This window comes from Macaca thibetana, chromosome 13, assembly GCF_024542745.1.
Source record: "Macaca thibetana thibetana isolate TM-01 chromosome 13, ASM2454274v1, whole genome shotgun sequence".
In the NCBI taxonomy this organism is placed as follows: Eukaryota; Metazoa; Chordata; class Mammalia; order Primates; family Cercopithecidae; genus Macaca; species Macaca thibetana.
The window spans coordinates 74509389-74525244 of NC_065590.1; the positions used below are offsets into that span (position 1 = coordinate 74509389).

The 15856-nt window shown below is 40.6% G+C and overlaps 2 protein-coding genes across 2 annotated transcripts in view; one reads left to right on the forward strand and one right to left on the reverse strand.

Annotated features, from left to right (window-relative positions):
• The window catches only part of DPY30 (dpy-30 histone methyltransferase complex regulatory subunit), a 937477-nt gene that overhangs the window by 253008 nt on the left and 668613 nt on the right, over window positions 1-15856 (forward strand). The gene's annotated exons all lie outside the window — the stretch shown is intronic.
• The window catches only part of TTC27 (tetratricopeptide repeat domain 27), a 177065-nt gene that overhangs the window by 102014 nt on the left and 59195 nt on the right, over window positions 1-15856 (reverse strand). Inside the window, exon 10 of the mRNA XM_050754136.1 lies at window positions 10882-10995. Within this exon, the coding sequence (XP_050610093.1) occupies window positions 10882-10995 (114 nt within the window). The remainder of the gene's footprint in view (window positions 1-10881; window positions 10996-15856) is intronic.

Sequence of the window (15856 nt, forward strand, 5' to 3'; positions counted from 1 at the left end):
CATGACAAAGATGCCAAAAGCAATTTCAACAACAACAAAAATTGACAAACAGAACCAAATTAAACAAAAGAGCTTTTGCACAACAGAACAAACTATCAACAGAGTAAAGAGACAATCTACAGAATGAGAGAAAATATTTGCAAATGCACCCGACAAAGGTCTGATATCCATAATTTATAAGGAACTTAAACAAAAAACAAAAAACAACCCCATTAAAAAGTGGGCAAAGGACATGAACAGTCACTTTTCAAAAGAAGACATATGCACAGCCAACAAGCATATGAAAAAAACGCTTAACATCACTAATCATTAGAGAAATACAAATCAAAACTACAATGAGATACCATCTCACAACAGTCAGAATGGATATTAAAAAGTCACAAAACAACATGCTAAAGAGGTTGTGGAAAAAAGGGAACGCTTATATACTGTTGGTGAGAATGTAAATTAGTTCAGCCATTGTGGAAAGCAGTTTGGCAATTTCTCAAAGAACTTAAAACAGAACTACCATCAGACTCGGCAATCTCATTACTGTGTATATACCCAAAAGATTATCAATCGGTCTACCATAAAGACACATGTGTGTGTATGTTCATTGCAGCACTATTCACAATAGCAAAGGCATGGACTCAACCTAAATTCCCATCAACAGTAGACTAAATAAAGAAAATGGGGTAGGCATGGCCAGGTACAGTGGCTCACGCCTGTAATTCCAGCACTTTGGGAGGCTGAGGCAGGCGGATCACGAGGTCAGGAGATCGAGACCATCCTGGCTAACACGGTGAAACCCTGTCTCTACTAAAAATACAAAAAATTAGCTGGGCATGGTGGCAGGCGCCTGTAGTGCCAGCTACTTGGGAGGCTGAGGCAGGAGAATGGCGTGAACCTGGGAGGTGGAGCTTGCAGTGAGCTGAGATTGCGCCACTGCACTCCAGTCCGGGCGACTGAGCGAGATTCCGTCTCAAAAAAACGGGGTACATATACACCATGGAATACTACAGAACCATAAAAAAGAACAAGATTATGTTCTTTGCTGCAACAAAGATGGAGCCAGAGGCCATTAACTTAAGCAAACTAATACAGGGACAGAAAACCAAATAGTGCATACTCTCACTTGTAATTGGGAGCTAAACGTTGGGTACACATGGACACAAAGAAGGGAACAACAGACATTGGGGCCTACTTGAGGGTGGAGGGTGGAAGGAGCATAAGAATTGAAAAATTACTTAATGAGTACTATGCTTATTACCTGAGTTTCAAAATAATCTGTACACCAAAACCTGAGACACAATTTATCTATCTAACAAACTTGCGCGTGTACCCCTGAGGCTAAGTTAAAAGACAAAAAAAAAGAAAACATATTCTAAGAAGAAAAAAGTCATTTAAAAATTGTGAAATCTGACTTCATAACCACAGTTAAGAAAGTCAAATTGCAGTATAAACAGACTCCAGGGACAGAAAACTGCAATAATCTCAAATTTCCAATTCAATGCAATGTCCTCCCAGAAATCCAAGGAGGAAGAAAAATTTCCCTGTTGGGCAAACATCTTCAGAGGCACAACTGCTTGGACAGGGACAGACTTTCATGACTTAAATTAACAGGTGTAAGAGATAACCAAGTAATTAAATTCATTATCAAGATTATTTCAGTAATAAACATAAAACAATCTAACATTGATCTCCAAAGACTGAACTGAGTTTATCTAACACCAAGTAAAAGGAGTTTGATATGAAAGAAGACAGAGCTTGATATGAAAGAAGACAATGACAAATTTGGTTTGCACAATTTTTTTTTCAAAAATGTTTTGGTTTGGACATAAATAAGATGGTCCCTTTGAATGTATGTAGTTTCCATTAATTTGTTTCACATTTGGATTACAAAATGTTTTAGCCCCTTTGTGTTGCTGTAACAGAATATTAGGATTGGGTCACCTACAATGAGCAGAGATTTTACTTCTTATAGTTCTGGAGACGGGGAAGTCTAAGATGGAAGGGCCTGGATCTGGAAAAGACCTCTTGCTACATGATCCCATGGCAGAGGCACAAGAGGGAGAGTGAGAGCAAGAGAGCTAGAGGGAAGGAAGCCAAACTCATTCTTTTATCAGGAACCTAACCCCTGAAATACTGGCATCAATCCATTAATGACCTAATCACCTCTTAAAGGTGCCATTTCTCAATACTTTTGCATTGGGGATTAAGTTTCCAACACATCAACTTTGGGAGATGCACATGAACCATAGCATATAAAAGAAAAGGATGTGATCTTATGATAAAATGTTGAATATAAGAATTTAAGGGTGGGTGCGGTGTATCACGCCTGTAATCCCAACACTATGGGAGGCGAAGGAAGGTGAATAGCTTAAGCCCAGGAGTTCAAGACCAGCCTGGGTAATGTGGTGAAACCTTGTCTCTAAAAAAAATACAAAAATTGACAGACATGATGGCGCACACCTGTAGTTGGGAGGTTAAGGCAGGAGAATCAGGTGAGCCCAGGAGGTGGAGGTCGCAGTCCCGAGATCATGCCATTGTACTCCAGTCTGGGTGACAAAGTGAGACTCTCTCTCATTTAAAAAAAATAAAAAAGAATTTAGATCAGATGGGGACAGAAAGGCTGAATGACGATAGAGAACACTATTTTATACTCCACTGGTAGAAAAGTAGGGTATAAATGATTACTTAAGAATATAATCTTATTTTATTTCAAGCAGCTTCTGAATCATAGCCATTAAAATAGTTTCCATAAACATGATTTTCTTCATTGTCACTAACATCACCACTGCCTTGAACATGCAATACAAAATTGCAGCCTAAAATAATTTCAGAAGACAAGATGTTTTTAATAGATTGTCCTCATTTTGGAGTTCCTCCTTCTTCTGCGGATCTTATAATCATGATTTATTTACCTTTAGGTGTGGTGAAACATTTTCTTTTCAAGTTTGGCACGTCTCACTTAGAGATCTCTTCCAAATCTGCCATTCCTTAGGACTTGCCGTTGAAGCCTTCAGTGTAACTGCCTGCAACCGTGTAAGTCTGTGTAGTCCAGACTGTCACTAACTAGCCAGACAAACTGGGGCAAGGTTACCTGACTTCATCACACCTGCATTTCCTCAATACATAACAGAACAAGATCAAACTTTTCCTTAAGGGGGTCCTTTCTAGCTTATTTTTCCTCAAGTCTTTTTTTTTTTTTCTTTTTCAGACAGAGTCTTATTCTGTCACCAGGCTGGAGTGCAGTGGCGCGATCTCGGCTCACCACAACCTCCGCATCCTGGGTTCAAGCAATTCTCCTGCCTCAGCCTCCTGAGTAGCTGGGATTACAGGCGCCCGCCACCATGCCCAGCTAATTTTTGTATTTTTAGTAGAGACAAAGTTTCACCATCTTGGCCAGGCTGGTCTTGAACTCCTGACCTCAGGTGATACACCCTCCTCGGCCTCCCAAAGTGCTAGGCGTGATTACAGGCGTGAGCCACCACACCCAGCCTTTTCCTCAACTTTTAACAGTTTATCATTTTATCACTTTACACTGCTGTGGAAGGGAACAGATTTTCATAGAAACTAAAACAGAATTAAAAAAACACAACACTGTCTTAATATATACATGTAATTTTAAAACCATTTTCCTCTTTTTCCTCAGGGATGCAGTAACTTCAACAAACAAAGTAATATCAAGTTCTGAATCAGGGGAATTGGCAGAAGTTCAGATGATGAGCTAAATGCCTCAACATTGACAGAAACTTAGACAAATTGTACATTCATCCTGTCACATGATCTGACTAATTTCCAAGATTTCTGGGTTGGGGAAGTAAAGAGCATTTTCTACAGTACTACCCTGCGGAGGCAGAAGTAACAACTCTCTAATTCTGTTCTACAGTTAGTGGGCTACGCAACTCTCTTAATAATGCAGCATTTGAATGGCAAAATGAACGGACCCCAAATATAGTAAGGCCAATGCAAAGGAAAAATGCCAGAGCACAGTGATTTGACTCTTCTTCTTCTTTTTTTTTTTTTTTTTTTTTTTTTTTTTGAGACAGAGTCTTGGTCTGTCGCCCAGGCTGGAGTGCAGTGGCACAGTCTCGACTCACTGCAACCTCTGCCTCCTGGGTTCAAGCAATTCTCCGCCTCAGCCTCTCGAGTAGCAGGGATTACAGGCGCCCGCCACCATGCCTAGCTAATTGTTTTGTATTTTTACTAGAGATGGGGTTTCACCATGTTGGCCAGGTTGGTTTCGAACTCTGACCTCAAGTGATCCACCTGCCTTGGCCTCCCAAAGTGCTAGGATTACAGGTGTGAGCCACTGCTCCCAGCCTTCTTTTAAATCCATGTTTCCCACTCAAAACACATTCTTGTTATTTGATATCTAAAAACATAATCTTCACAAATGCAGGTTTAGAATTGAAAAGATATATACAGGCTGGGCATGGTGGCTCACACCTGTAATCCCAGCACTTTGGGAGGCTGAGGCTGGTGGATCACTTGAGGTCAGGAGTTCAAGACCAGCCTGGCCAACATGGTGAAACCCGTCTCTACTAAAAATACCAAAATTAGCCAGGTGTGGTGGCATGTGCCTGTAATCCCAGCTACCTGGGAGGCTGAGGTAGGAGAATCGCTTGAACCCGGGAGGGCAGAGGTTGCAGTGAGCTGAGATCACGCCACTGCACTCTAGCCTGGGTGACAGAGCGAGACTGTCTCGAAAGAAAGAAAGAAAAGCTATATACTTATAAACACATAAAAGATCCACTTTTTTAGTTTAATTAGATGCTATAAAAGAAAAATGAATGCTGACCAACTTATTTTATGTGCCAAAGTTATTGAAAGAGATGGCTAAAGGGCAAATTATTTCTAGGTCAATATGTCCTTCACCAATAAGTGAATGTAGTCTAGCACTATTTCTATTAAGAAGGCCAAAACTAGCCTGACCAACATGGCGAAACCCCAACCCTACTACAAATACAAAAAATTAAGCAGGCGGTGCATGCCTGTAGTCCCAGCTACTCGGGAGGCTGAGACGGGAAAATCACTTGAACTCAAGAGGCAGAGGTTTCAGTGAGTCGAGATCACGCCACTGCACTCCAGTGTGGGTGGGAGAGTGAGACCTCCCATCTCAAATACAAACAAACAAAAAAAGAAGGCTGAAGTTTTAACAACAACAGACACTTAAACTTTTTCCATAATGTAAAAAAATGTATTATGTGTATTTCCTTAAATAAACTATGTTTTAGTCATTTCAACATTTTACAATTTTAGTGTAAACTGAATTTTTAATAAACTTTAAAACAATGGTGTAATCCACCATAATTGAAGATGCTAATCAACTACATCTTCACCTTCCCTCTTTGCTCTACATAGTGAGGTCTAGTTGCGGGAGTGGGGACAACAGATTGCCTTGAACTATCAGCTTTTTCAGCGTCACCTCAGCTAGAGAGCACCTAGCCTGAGGACATGCCCCTTCCTGAGGCTGCCCATATCCAGTGATAGGGAAGAGAAGGCAGAGGACAGGTCCAGCCATTTCAGCCCAAGGAGACAGCAAAGTGGGAAATACTGTAGGCTCCACTGAGCCAACACCTTGGATTGACATTTTCTTCTGCTTCTTTCTATTTCTTGTCAACAGGTGTTGCACCCTAGTGACATGAATTTTGTGTTTAGATTTGGGTCCCATCCCCAAAATATCTCATTATGTATATGTAAATATTTCAAAGTCTGAAAACAATCCAAAATCCAAAACATTTCTGGTCCCAAGCATTTCACATAAGGGATACTGAACCTGTATCAACGGTTTTATCACCAATAATATTAATCATAATCACGAGGTTACCGTAGTGTTTGCCAGTTTTTTCCACTGTAAAACAACACTGCTTTGAACTGTACAGGTTCGCTTATATATGGGTTTTCATCCGCCTCTGCCGTCCATGAGACAGCAAGACCAATTCTTCCTTTTGCTCCTCCTCCTCAGCCTACTCAATGTTAAGACAATAAGGAGGAAGACCTTTATGGTGATCTACTTCCAGTTAATGAATAGTAAATATATTTTCTCATTTTTTTCTTAATAGCGTTTTTTTCTCTCTGCCTTACTTTTTTTTTTTTTTTTTTTTTTTTTTTTTTTTTTTTTAAACGAGACGGAGTCTCATTCTGTCACCCAGACTGGAGTACAGTGGCACAATCTTGGCTCACTACAACCTCCGCCTCCTGGGTTCAAATGATTCTCCTGCCTCAGCCTGCTTACTTAGGATATAGGCTAAACTGCTATAACAAAAAGATCAAAAAGTAGACTTGAGCAAGACAGAATTCTGTTTCTCTTTCATTTATAAATTCAACAGTGCTATAGTTTGAATGTGTCCTTTAAAAGTTCATGTGTTGGCAACTTGGTGACCAATGCAACAGTGGTGGGAGGTGGGGGCTCTACCCTCATGAATGGATTAATGCTGTTACCATGGGAGTGGGTTAATTACCATGGAAGTGGCTTTGTTATAAAAGGGAGCTCTCTCTTGCATATACTTCCTTTTGCCTTCTACCTTTCTGCCAGCGGATGACCCTCACCACCTCCTGGCACCATGGTCTTGGGCTTCCCAATCTCCAGAACTGTAAGAAATAAACTTCTTTTCTTCATAAATTACCCAGTCTGTGGTACCCTGTTATCACAGCAGAAAATAGACTAAAACAATGAATGGCTCAGAACTGCTAAAAGGGCTCAGCCACCTTCAAAACATCTGTGGTCTAAGTTGGCGGCCCAGTTCTCCTGATTTCCAAGCCAACGGGAAGGGACAAAGTACCAGGAGAGCACACATTCCCTTTTAAGGGTATGACCCAGAAGTGGTACATATTACTTCATCCACATCCTACTGTTCACATCTTAGTTACCTGGCCTCTCCAACATGCAAAAGAGGACCGGAAGTCATATGCCTGGATAAAATTCAGGAGGTTCTATCACTAAAATAAAGAAGGGGGCCAGGCACGGTGGCTCACGCCTGTAATCCAGCACTTTGAGAGGCAGGTGGATCACCTGAGGTCAGGAGTTCAAGACCAGCCTGGCCAACATGGTGAAACCCCGTCTCTACTAAAAATTCAAAATTAGCTGGGCACAGTGGCGCATGCTTGTAATCCCAGCTACTCAGGAGGCTGAAGCATGAGAATCGCTTGAACCTGGGAGGCAGAAGTTGCAGTGAGCCAAGATTGCACCACTGCACTCCAGCCTGGGTGACAAGAGTGAAACTCCATCTCAAAAACAAAAAGACCGGGGAGCAGGGAGAATGGATATTGAGGTTCTAAAATTAGCATTCTCTGACAGAGAAACCCCACTTCTGTTTTTATCACAGTATTCTGTCTGTGGATTTATTTTTAATACAGCAACAAATAATATGCTTAATACTTATTCAAATGAGCTAAAATTTTGTCACAATAAGAAATTTAGAATAAGACAGGCCGGGCACGGTGGCTCATGCCTGTAATCCCAACATTTTGGGAGGCTGAGGTGGGCAGATAACTTGAGATCAGGAGTCCAAGACCAGCCTGGCCAACATGGTGAAACCCCATCTCTACTAAAAATACAAAAATTAGCTGGGTGTGGTGATGGGCGCCTGTAATCCCAGCTACTCGGGAGGCTGAGGCAGGAGAATCGCTTGAACCCAGGAAGCAGAGGTTGCAGTGAGCCGAGATCATGTCACAGCACTCCAGTCTGGGTGACAAAGCAAGACTCTGTCTCCAAAAAAAAAAAAAAAAAAGTAAATAAGTAATGAAAATGTAAGATTACACCCCATAAAATAAAACAGGAATCCATGAGTTCACAATCAAGTAAATAAATACATGGAAAAACAAATGAGAAGAGAAAGCTCTTCCTTACAGTAGAATACCAATTTTAAAAATTATTAAAGAATCATGGAATTAGAAAATTACCAGTTGGCAATACATAATGCTAACTTATGCAGAGAAGATACATCAATAAATAATAAAACCAGGCCAGGCACAGTGGTTCCCACCTATAATGCCAGCACTTTGGGAGGCCAAGGCAGGAGGATTGCTGGAGGTCAGGAGTTTGAGACCAGCCTGGACAACATAGTGAGATCCCGTATGACAAATTAAAAAACTATCCAGGCACAGTTGCATGCACCTGTAGCCCTAACTAGTGGTAAGGCTGAGGGCTGAGACAGGAAGAATATTTGAGCACAGGAGGTGAAGGCTGCAGAGAGCGATGATCACACCACTATACTCCAACCTGGGCAACAGAGCAAGACCCTGTCTCTAAGAAGAAATAAATGAATAAATACACACATTTTTTTAAAATGCTAAAACCTCCTCATTAGTATAGTGGCAAGTAAAAATAAATAAATAAAAATATAAAAACAAAAGAATAAATGCTAAAACCTATGGGTGAAAGTTAGATGACAAATCAGATGGTCTCAGAGTAACTCCCTGTGTTAATCTGTTTTGTGTTGCTGTAAAGGAATACCGGAGGCTTGGTAATTTATAAAGAAAAGATGTTTATTTGGCTCATGGTTCTATAGGCTATACAAGCATGGTACCTCGGCTTCTGATGAAGCCTCAGGAAGCTTTTAGTCATGACAGAAGGGGAGGGAAGCAAGTGGATCACATGGCGAGAAAGGAAACAAAAGAGAAGCCAGGCTCTCTCAAACAAGCTCTCACATGAACTAACAGAGGGAGAAGTCACTTACTACCGTGGAGAAGGCATTAGGACATTCATGAGGGGTCTGTTCCCATGACCCCAACACCTCCCACCAGGCCCCATCTCCAACAATGGGAATCACATTTCAACAAGAGATATGGAGGGGACAAATACCCAAACGATACCACTCCCTGAAAATGTTTATTAATTACAATAGGAAAAGACTAACTTTACTAACACTAACTTCACAAACACAAGCTTACTGAATGATCAAATAACATCCCCAGTGACAGCATAAGTGAACATCATGTGCCACCTGAGGGGGGAAGAGTACTACATTATTTCTATAATATGACAGCCAAAATTCTATGACCTGAATCAAATAATGAAACATCAGACAAACTCTAACTGAAGGGCAGTCTTCAAAATAACCCATAATCTTCAAAAGCATCAAACCCATCAAGGTCAAAAAAGGACTAGGAATTGTTCTGGAATAAAGGAGCCTGAAAGGATATGACAGTGAAATGCCAGGCTTGGATCCCTGTGCTACAAAGGACGTTATGAGGACAAGTTGTTAAAGCCTAAACAGGATCTCATGGTGAAGGGTATATGGGAATTCTTCATACTGTTCTTATGACTTTTATGTAGGTTTGAAATTTTTATAAAATAAAAATAAATTTTTGGCTGGGCACAGTGGCTCATGCCAGTAATCCTAGCACTTTGGGAGGCAGAGGCAGGCAGAGCACTGGAGGCCAGGAGTTTGAGACCAGCCTGAGCAACATGGTGAACCTCCATCTCTACTAAAAATACAAAAATTAGACGGGCATGGTGGTGCACGCCTGTAATCCCAGCTACTCAGAAGGCTGAGGCATAAGAATTGCTTGAACCCCAGAGGCAGAGGTTGCAGTGAACTGAGACTGTGCCACTGCACTCCAGCCTGGGCAACACAGCAAGACTCTGTGTCAAAAAAAAAAATTTTTTTTAAATCACTTTCATTAATTACTATAGTCTGAATGTGTCCTCCAAAATATATATGTTGAAACTTAATGGCCAATGTGAAAGTATTAGGAAGTAGGATGTTTAGGAAATTATTAAATCTTGAGGGCAGAGCCCTCATAAGCCAGACTAGGGCCCTTATAAAATGGTGTAAAAGGATGGGTTCACTCTCTTCCACTCTTCTGTCATATGAGAACACCCAGACAGTGCCATCCACGAGCAACGAGGCTTTATCAGACACCGAATATGCCAGCACCTTGATCTTAGACTTTCCGGCCTTTAGAACTGTGAGAACATGAATTTCAATTCTTTATAAATTAAATTACCTAGTCTCAGGTATATTGTTGTAGCAGCACAAACAGACTAAGACACTGACGTTATGAAATCCTGTATCTATTGCAAGATTTTCCATTTTTCTTGGTAATAAATTTGCATCATGGATAGTTTATGAGAAAATATGTGAAAGAGACTAAATGCTATTGACTCATTGGATAGGAATAAACATTAGCATTAAATGAAGAACGTTACTTGAATATGGATTAATCTTACATGTGGTTAGTTCATTAATGAATATTTTTTGCATCAGGATGAATTTTATTTCTTTATACAAGGCATACCTATGGGGCTGCATATCTTTATTTATTTATTCTTATATTGTCTCTTTTAATGCTTACCATAAACCTGTAAGTGTTATTATTATTTTTTTTTTCTTTTTTAATTTTTTGAGACAGAGTCTTGCTCTTGTTGCCCAGGCTGGTGTACAATGGGACGATTTCGGCTCACTGCAACTTCTGCCTACTGGGTTCAAGCAATTCTCCTGCCTCAGCCTCCCAAGTGGCTGGGATTACAGGCACCTGCCACCATGCCTGGCTAATTTTTGTATTTTTAGTAGAGATGAAGTTTTGCCATGTTGGCCATGCTGGTCTCGAACTCCTGACCTCATGACCCACCTGCCTCAGCCTCCCAAAGTGCTGGGATTACAGGCGTGAGCCACCGTGCCCAGCCTAAGTGCTGTTATTATTATTAACCTCTTTTACAGATGATGAAAATGAGGTTTGGAGAGGTTAAGTACCGAGTTCACAGAGCTGCTAAGTCACAGAGCTGGGCTTTGGAACCAAGAAGTTAAATTATAGAACTTATTCTCTAAACAGTAACAAATTATTTGAGTAAAATGTAAGCCGTCTCATTCTTTCATTCATAGCAAACATGTATGCTTATTGATAGCAATAGAGAGTTGGAAGAAGCATACAAATTGCCACATTAATTCCTACCTGTGTCTGCCTCATTGCCCGTTCCACTCGGCGTGTACTTCCTCTCTCAAGTTTTGTCCGGAGGATCAAGGCCGATGTCTGAATGGCCCAGAACTTTGGTTGTGAAAGCAAACACTGATAGAAGCAGGAGGGAAAAAACATAGAAAAGAGATAAGCTAGGTGATCTCATTCTGAATAGGACAAAATTAAGTCTTCCAAAAATATCAGGGTACAGTTAAACACAGATTTGAAAATCTTCCCAGTGAACAAAAAGTTCTCTTTTTCTCAATTTGTATTACAGAAATCATTCTAAAACATATGAGAATGCTTTCTGGCATTCGTTAAGGTAGGGAGTCTCCAATTTTAATGAAAATGCATTACTAGAAGGGGCATCTTAACAAAGACTGGCCTGTATCAAAACCGAATATGCACACAGTGAAACCTAACCCCAGAGAAAGCTGTGACCACCATTACTCAGAGAATATAGTAGAAACCATCCAATATGATCACAAATGTAGTGAGAAACAAAGCGAAAGTACTGGATAAGTGAAAACAGGGACAAAATGTACTATGGATAAACACTGACTCCTTGGTATAATGAGCACAATTTAAACTCTCTTTGATGACAACTTGGAATTTGATACTGTCTCTGGGTTATCATTCACAACAATTACTTTCAGTAAAGATTACTACAAATAGAGGAGAAAGACCTGTTTGTTTATCTGAAAGTTGACGCCATCCTTGGTCCTTCTCTTGTTTCAAAAAGTCAGGTCTGGAAAACATCTTAGAGTACAATTAACCACTGAAAATGTAGCTACTCATTAGAAGCACCTGGGACGTTTGGTATTCTAAAAGCACATCAGATCTCTGAGAGCAGGATGTGGCTGGCAGTTTTGGTGGCTGTTTTTTGTTGTTGTTGTTTTTTTGAGACAGGAGCTCACTCTGTCACCAAGGCTGGAGTGCAGTGGCATGATCACGGCAAGCTACAACTTCGGCTTCCTGAGTTCATGCAATCCTCCCACCTCAGCTACCCGAGTAGCTTGGAAGGCAGACCTGCACCACCATGCCCGGCTAATTTATTTTATTTTAGTTTTGTAGAGACAGGATCTCCCTATGTTGCCCAGGCTGGCATCAGTGTTTTTTAAAATACCACTCCCCTCCCCCACCCCAAGTAATTCTCAAGTGTAGCAAACTTTAAGAACTATTAGGCTAAGATAAAGTATTTTGTCTTTTATCAAATTCATTCATAACTCCAAACTCTCATTAAAGGTTAGCAAGAAGTCCTTCAGCCTATAACTCCTTACAGTTCATTTCACTCATTTGTATTACCTGCTTGACTCCTATAGGCATTTGAATTTTTAACCTCTAATCTAGACTAACTAACTTCTAATCTAGACCAACCCCCTTACAATTAAGAGGAAAACGAAGCACCAACAGGTTAAATTACCTGCTCAATATCACACCTCTATTAATAGCAAAAGCTGGTACTAACACTTAGTATCCTAAGCCCCAGAACACCTTTATATTATTTTATAACATTTTCTCCAAATAAACTTGTGCTCATTTAAATAGCTAAATTAAGATATGACTACTTCCTGGACATGGATGATACTACCATAGAAACATTAGAAAGTAGAGTAATGTAAAAAGAGTACTCAGTAAAGAGCCTTGGAGATGGTGAAGGAAGAGGATTAGGTAAAGAATACATGAATAAGAAAGGAGAATCAAAAGAATGGAACCTTAGTGAAATTTGTTCATTACTTCACTTGAGCACCTACTCCCTACGTGGCAGTGTGTACTAGGCCCTAAGGACAGAAGAGCAAACAAAACAGACAGGATCCCTGCCCCCATAAAACATACATTCTAATCTTATTATTCTATAATTAACTTTGCAAATTAAAATATTTTTATCCCCTTGAAATATAGTTTCCAAGATTAATGTATAACTTCATCTCATTGGCCTCCATTAACTTAAATCTACAAAAAGAATGAATTTACTGACATAAATAGGTGCATATGGCCCTATAAAAATACGAATGATGAAAGAGAAGACATTAAAAAAACTAATTCTTTAAAATGTGCAACACTACTTGTCAGATTTTATTATAAAATGTGATCTCAAGAATTTTCAGGCAGGGCGTGATGGCTTACACCTGTAATCCCAGCACTTTGGAAGGCTGAGGAGGGTAGATCACCTGAGGTCGGGAGTTCGAGACCAGCCTGGCCAACATGATGAAACCCAGTCTCTAATAAAAATACAAAAAGTTAGCCGGATGTGGTGGCAGGTGCCTGTGATACCAGCTACTCAGGAGGCTGAGGCAGGAGAACTGCTTGAACCTAGGAGGTGGAGGCTGCGGTGAGCTGAGATTGTACCATTGCACTCCAGCCTGGGCAACAAGAGCAAAACTCCGTCTCAAAAAAAAAAAAAAAAAAAAACAAAGAATTTTCAAAGGAAAGGACTTTTCTCATTAGGTAAATCTGCAAAACTGATTCCACTACCCACAATGGGTCACATCACTGTCTTCATTTTCTTTTCATCTTATTAAAGGGATTATCATCTGTAATCCCATGACAACAAAATGGAAGAGTACTGAGGAAAGGGCTCTGTAAAACAGTGGGAAAAGTCTGCAGAGTAAAAGATCAAGAGGCATCCCAGCTCCACCGAGTGACCTGGGGAAGTTACTCAATCTCCCTGGATGTCTCACTTTCCTCCTCTCTAAAATTGGAGCAGCATTCCCATCTCTCACAGAATTGGGTGCATTAAGTAAGTATAAATAAGTAAAGCTTAATGGAGCCTATGAGAGTTCCCACTGAAGAGCACATCTGGCCCCTCCAGGAGCTCCAGTGTTAAGCTCACCCTTAACAGAAAATCTCTCTCCGGAGTGGGCATGGGCAACAGTGCTCACCTTCCAACCACACTGATCATTCTGCCAGCAACTATGGTGCAGCTCAGCCCATGAGCTTGTAAGAGTTAAAACCCACCTTTAAAAAGGTTGTCCCAAAGGCTTGCACAGCAAAGGGATGAAATATCTTCCTCAGATAAACAACAAAGTCACACTGTTTTCTACACTGGTATGAGAACAGGAGGCTTGCCTAAGATTTTTATTTGAAGGTCAACCAAAACATTCTCACTAAACACTGAAAATAAGATACAATCTGACAGACATTTGAAAAGCTTTGAAGAAGGAACTAACTGGATAATAGCATCACTAAAGAATGTAATGATGTCTACTTGGCTGGGAGATATAAAGACTTTAGAAAGTCTTTCTGAAAGAAAGCAATTGCACATAGGCTATATTCAATATATTTTATAAAACACTGCTGCCCATGAGGTGAGAATTGATCATAATATGGGACATTGGGTAAATAAGAAGAAAACTAAACAGGAAATATGTTGATTTATGAAGCTCTATTGACTTATTAGAAAATGGCATTTTAAAAAAATTTCAGCAACCAAATGCAATGGAGAGAACACCAATCTAACCTACCTAAGCAGCAGGCCAACCCCAGCTGGTGAGAGCTCAAGCCATAATCTACACAAACATCTGGATAGAGTTAACTCAGAGTCTTCACCATGTCCCCCAACAGGGGGTTACTGCTCTTATTTCCATTCCATGTAGAACTTGAGAAGTGATCACCCCAATGCCTACAAGGCTGGCTCTGTCTCATTTAGGTCTTGGCCTAAATGCCACTTTGTAAGGGAGCCTTCTCAACCACCTCATCTAATGACTCCACCTCTATTCAGTGATTCTTTATCACTGCATCTAGTTTGGTTCCTCCAGGGCAGAAGTCCCAGCTATTTGATTCCTAGTGCCTTACATACTGTCTGGTACACTGCAAGAAAGGGATAAAAAGAGGGACAAAGAAATAGACTTTTCCTTTGTCTTCTGTTACAAAGGGACAGGGGCATAAAAAGGTGGTTCTTCTGAAACAGAAATGTAAACTAACAGTGACTGGTGCTTATGAAAATCAATCTAATAGATTCTTTTTTGGAGCATTCCCTAGATAGAATTGGGAACATATGCTCCCAAGGACACAATATTGTAAATAACAACTAGCTATCATGACACAATACTTTTATTACTATGACCTAGGCAATCTGGGGTCTACATAGGCTTTTGTAAGGCAGCTCAGAAACTTCAACACTACTTAAAATGTTTTTTCTTTAAGACAACACGTACCACATGCTAAAAAAAGAAAAAAGAAAAAGAAAATTACTTTACGGCTGGGTGAGATGGCTCAACTATAATCCCAGCACTTCCGGAGGCTGAAGCGGGAGAATCACTTGAGACCAGGAGTTTGAAATCAGTCTGGGCAGCATAGCAAGCCCCTGTCTCTACAAAAAAATTTATCAAATTTGCTGGGTGTGGTAGCATGTCCAGGTAGTTCCAACCACTCAGGAGGCTGAAGTGTGAGGATCACTTGAGTCCGGTCAAGGCTACAGTGAGCTATGATCATACTACTGCACTCCAGCCTGGGCTGAACAGAGTGAGACCCTGTATCAGAAATAAAAATCGTAATATTCCATTTGCTTCATGGCAAGTAAAAATTAAGATTAATTATTACTGGCCAGCCACAGTGGCCACTTTTGGGGCTGAGGCAGGCAGATCACTTGAGGTCAGGAGTTCAAGACCAGCCTGGCCAGCATGGTGAAACTCCATCTCTATTAAAAATAACAAAAATTAGCTGGGTGTAGTAGTGCGCACCTACGATTCCAGCTACTCAGGAGGCTGAGGCATGAGAATCGTTTGAACCCAGGAGGCAGAGGTTGCAGTGTGCCAACATCATTCCACTGCTCTCCAGCCTGAGTGACGGACTGAGACTGTCTCAAAAAAAAAAAAAAAAATTAATTCTTTCCTAAACTAGCTTGAATTCCTCTACCGTCCCAGCCATTATCTATGTGCCCTTGAAAAAGCAGGTTAAGCTCTGTGGGACTAAAGACGTCTTATTCATAAAGAGAAAAAGGTAGACTAAAAGTTGACCAACCACCTCCAAA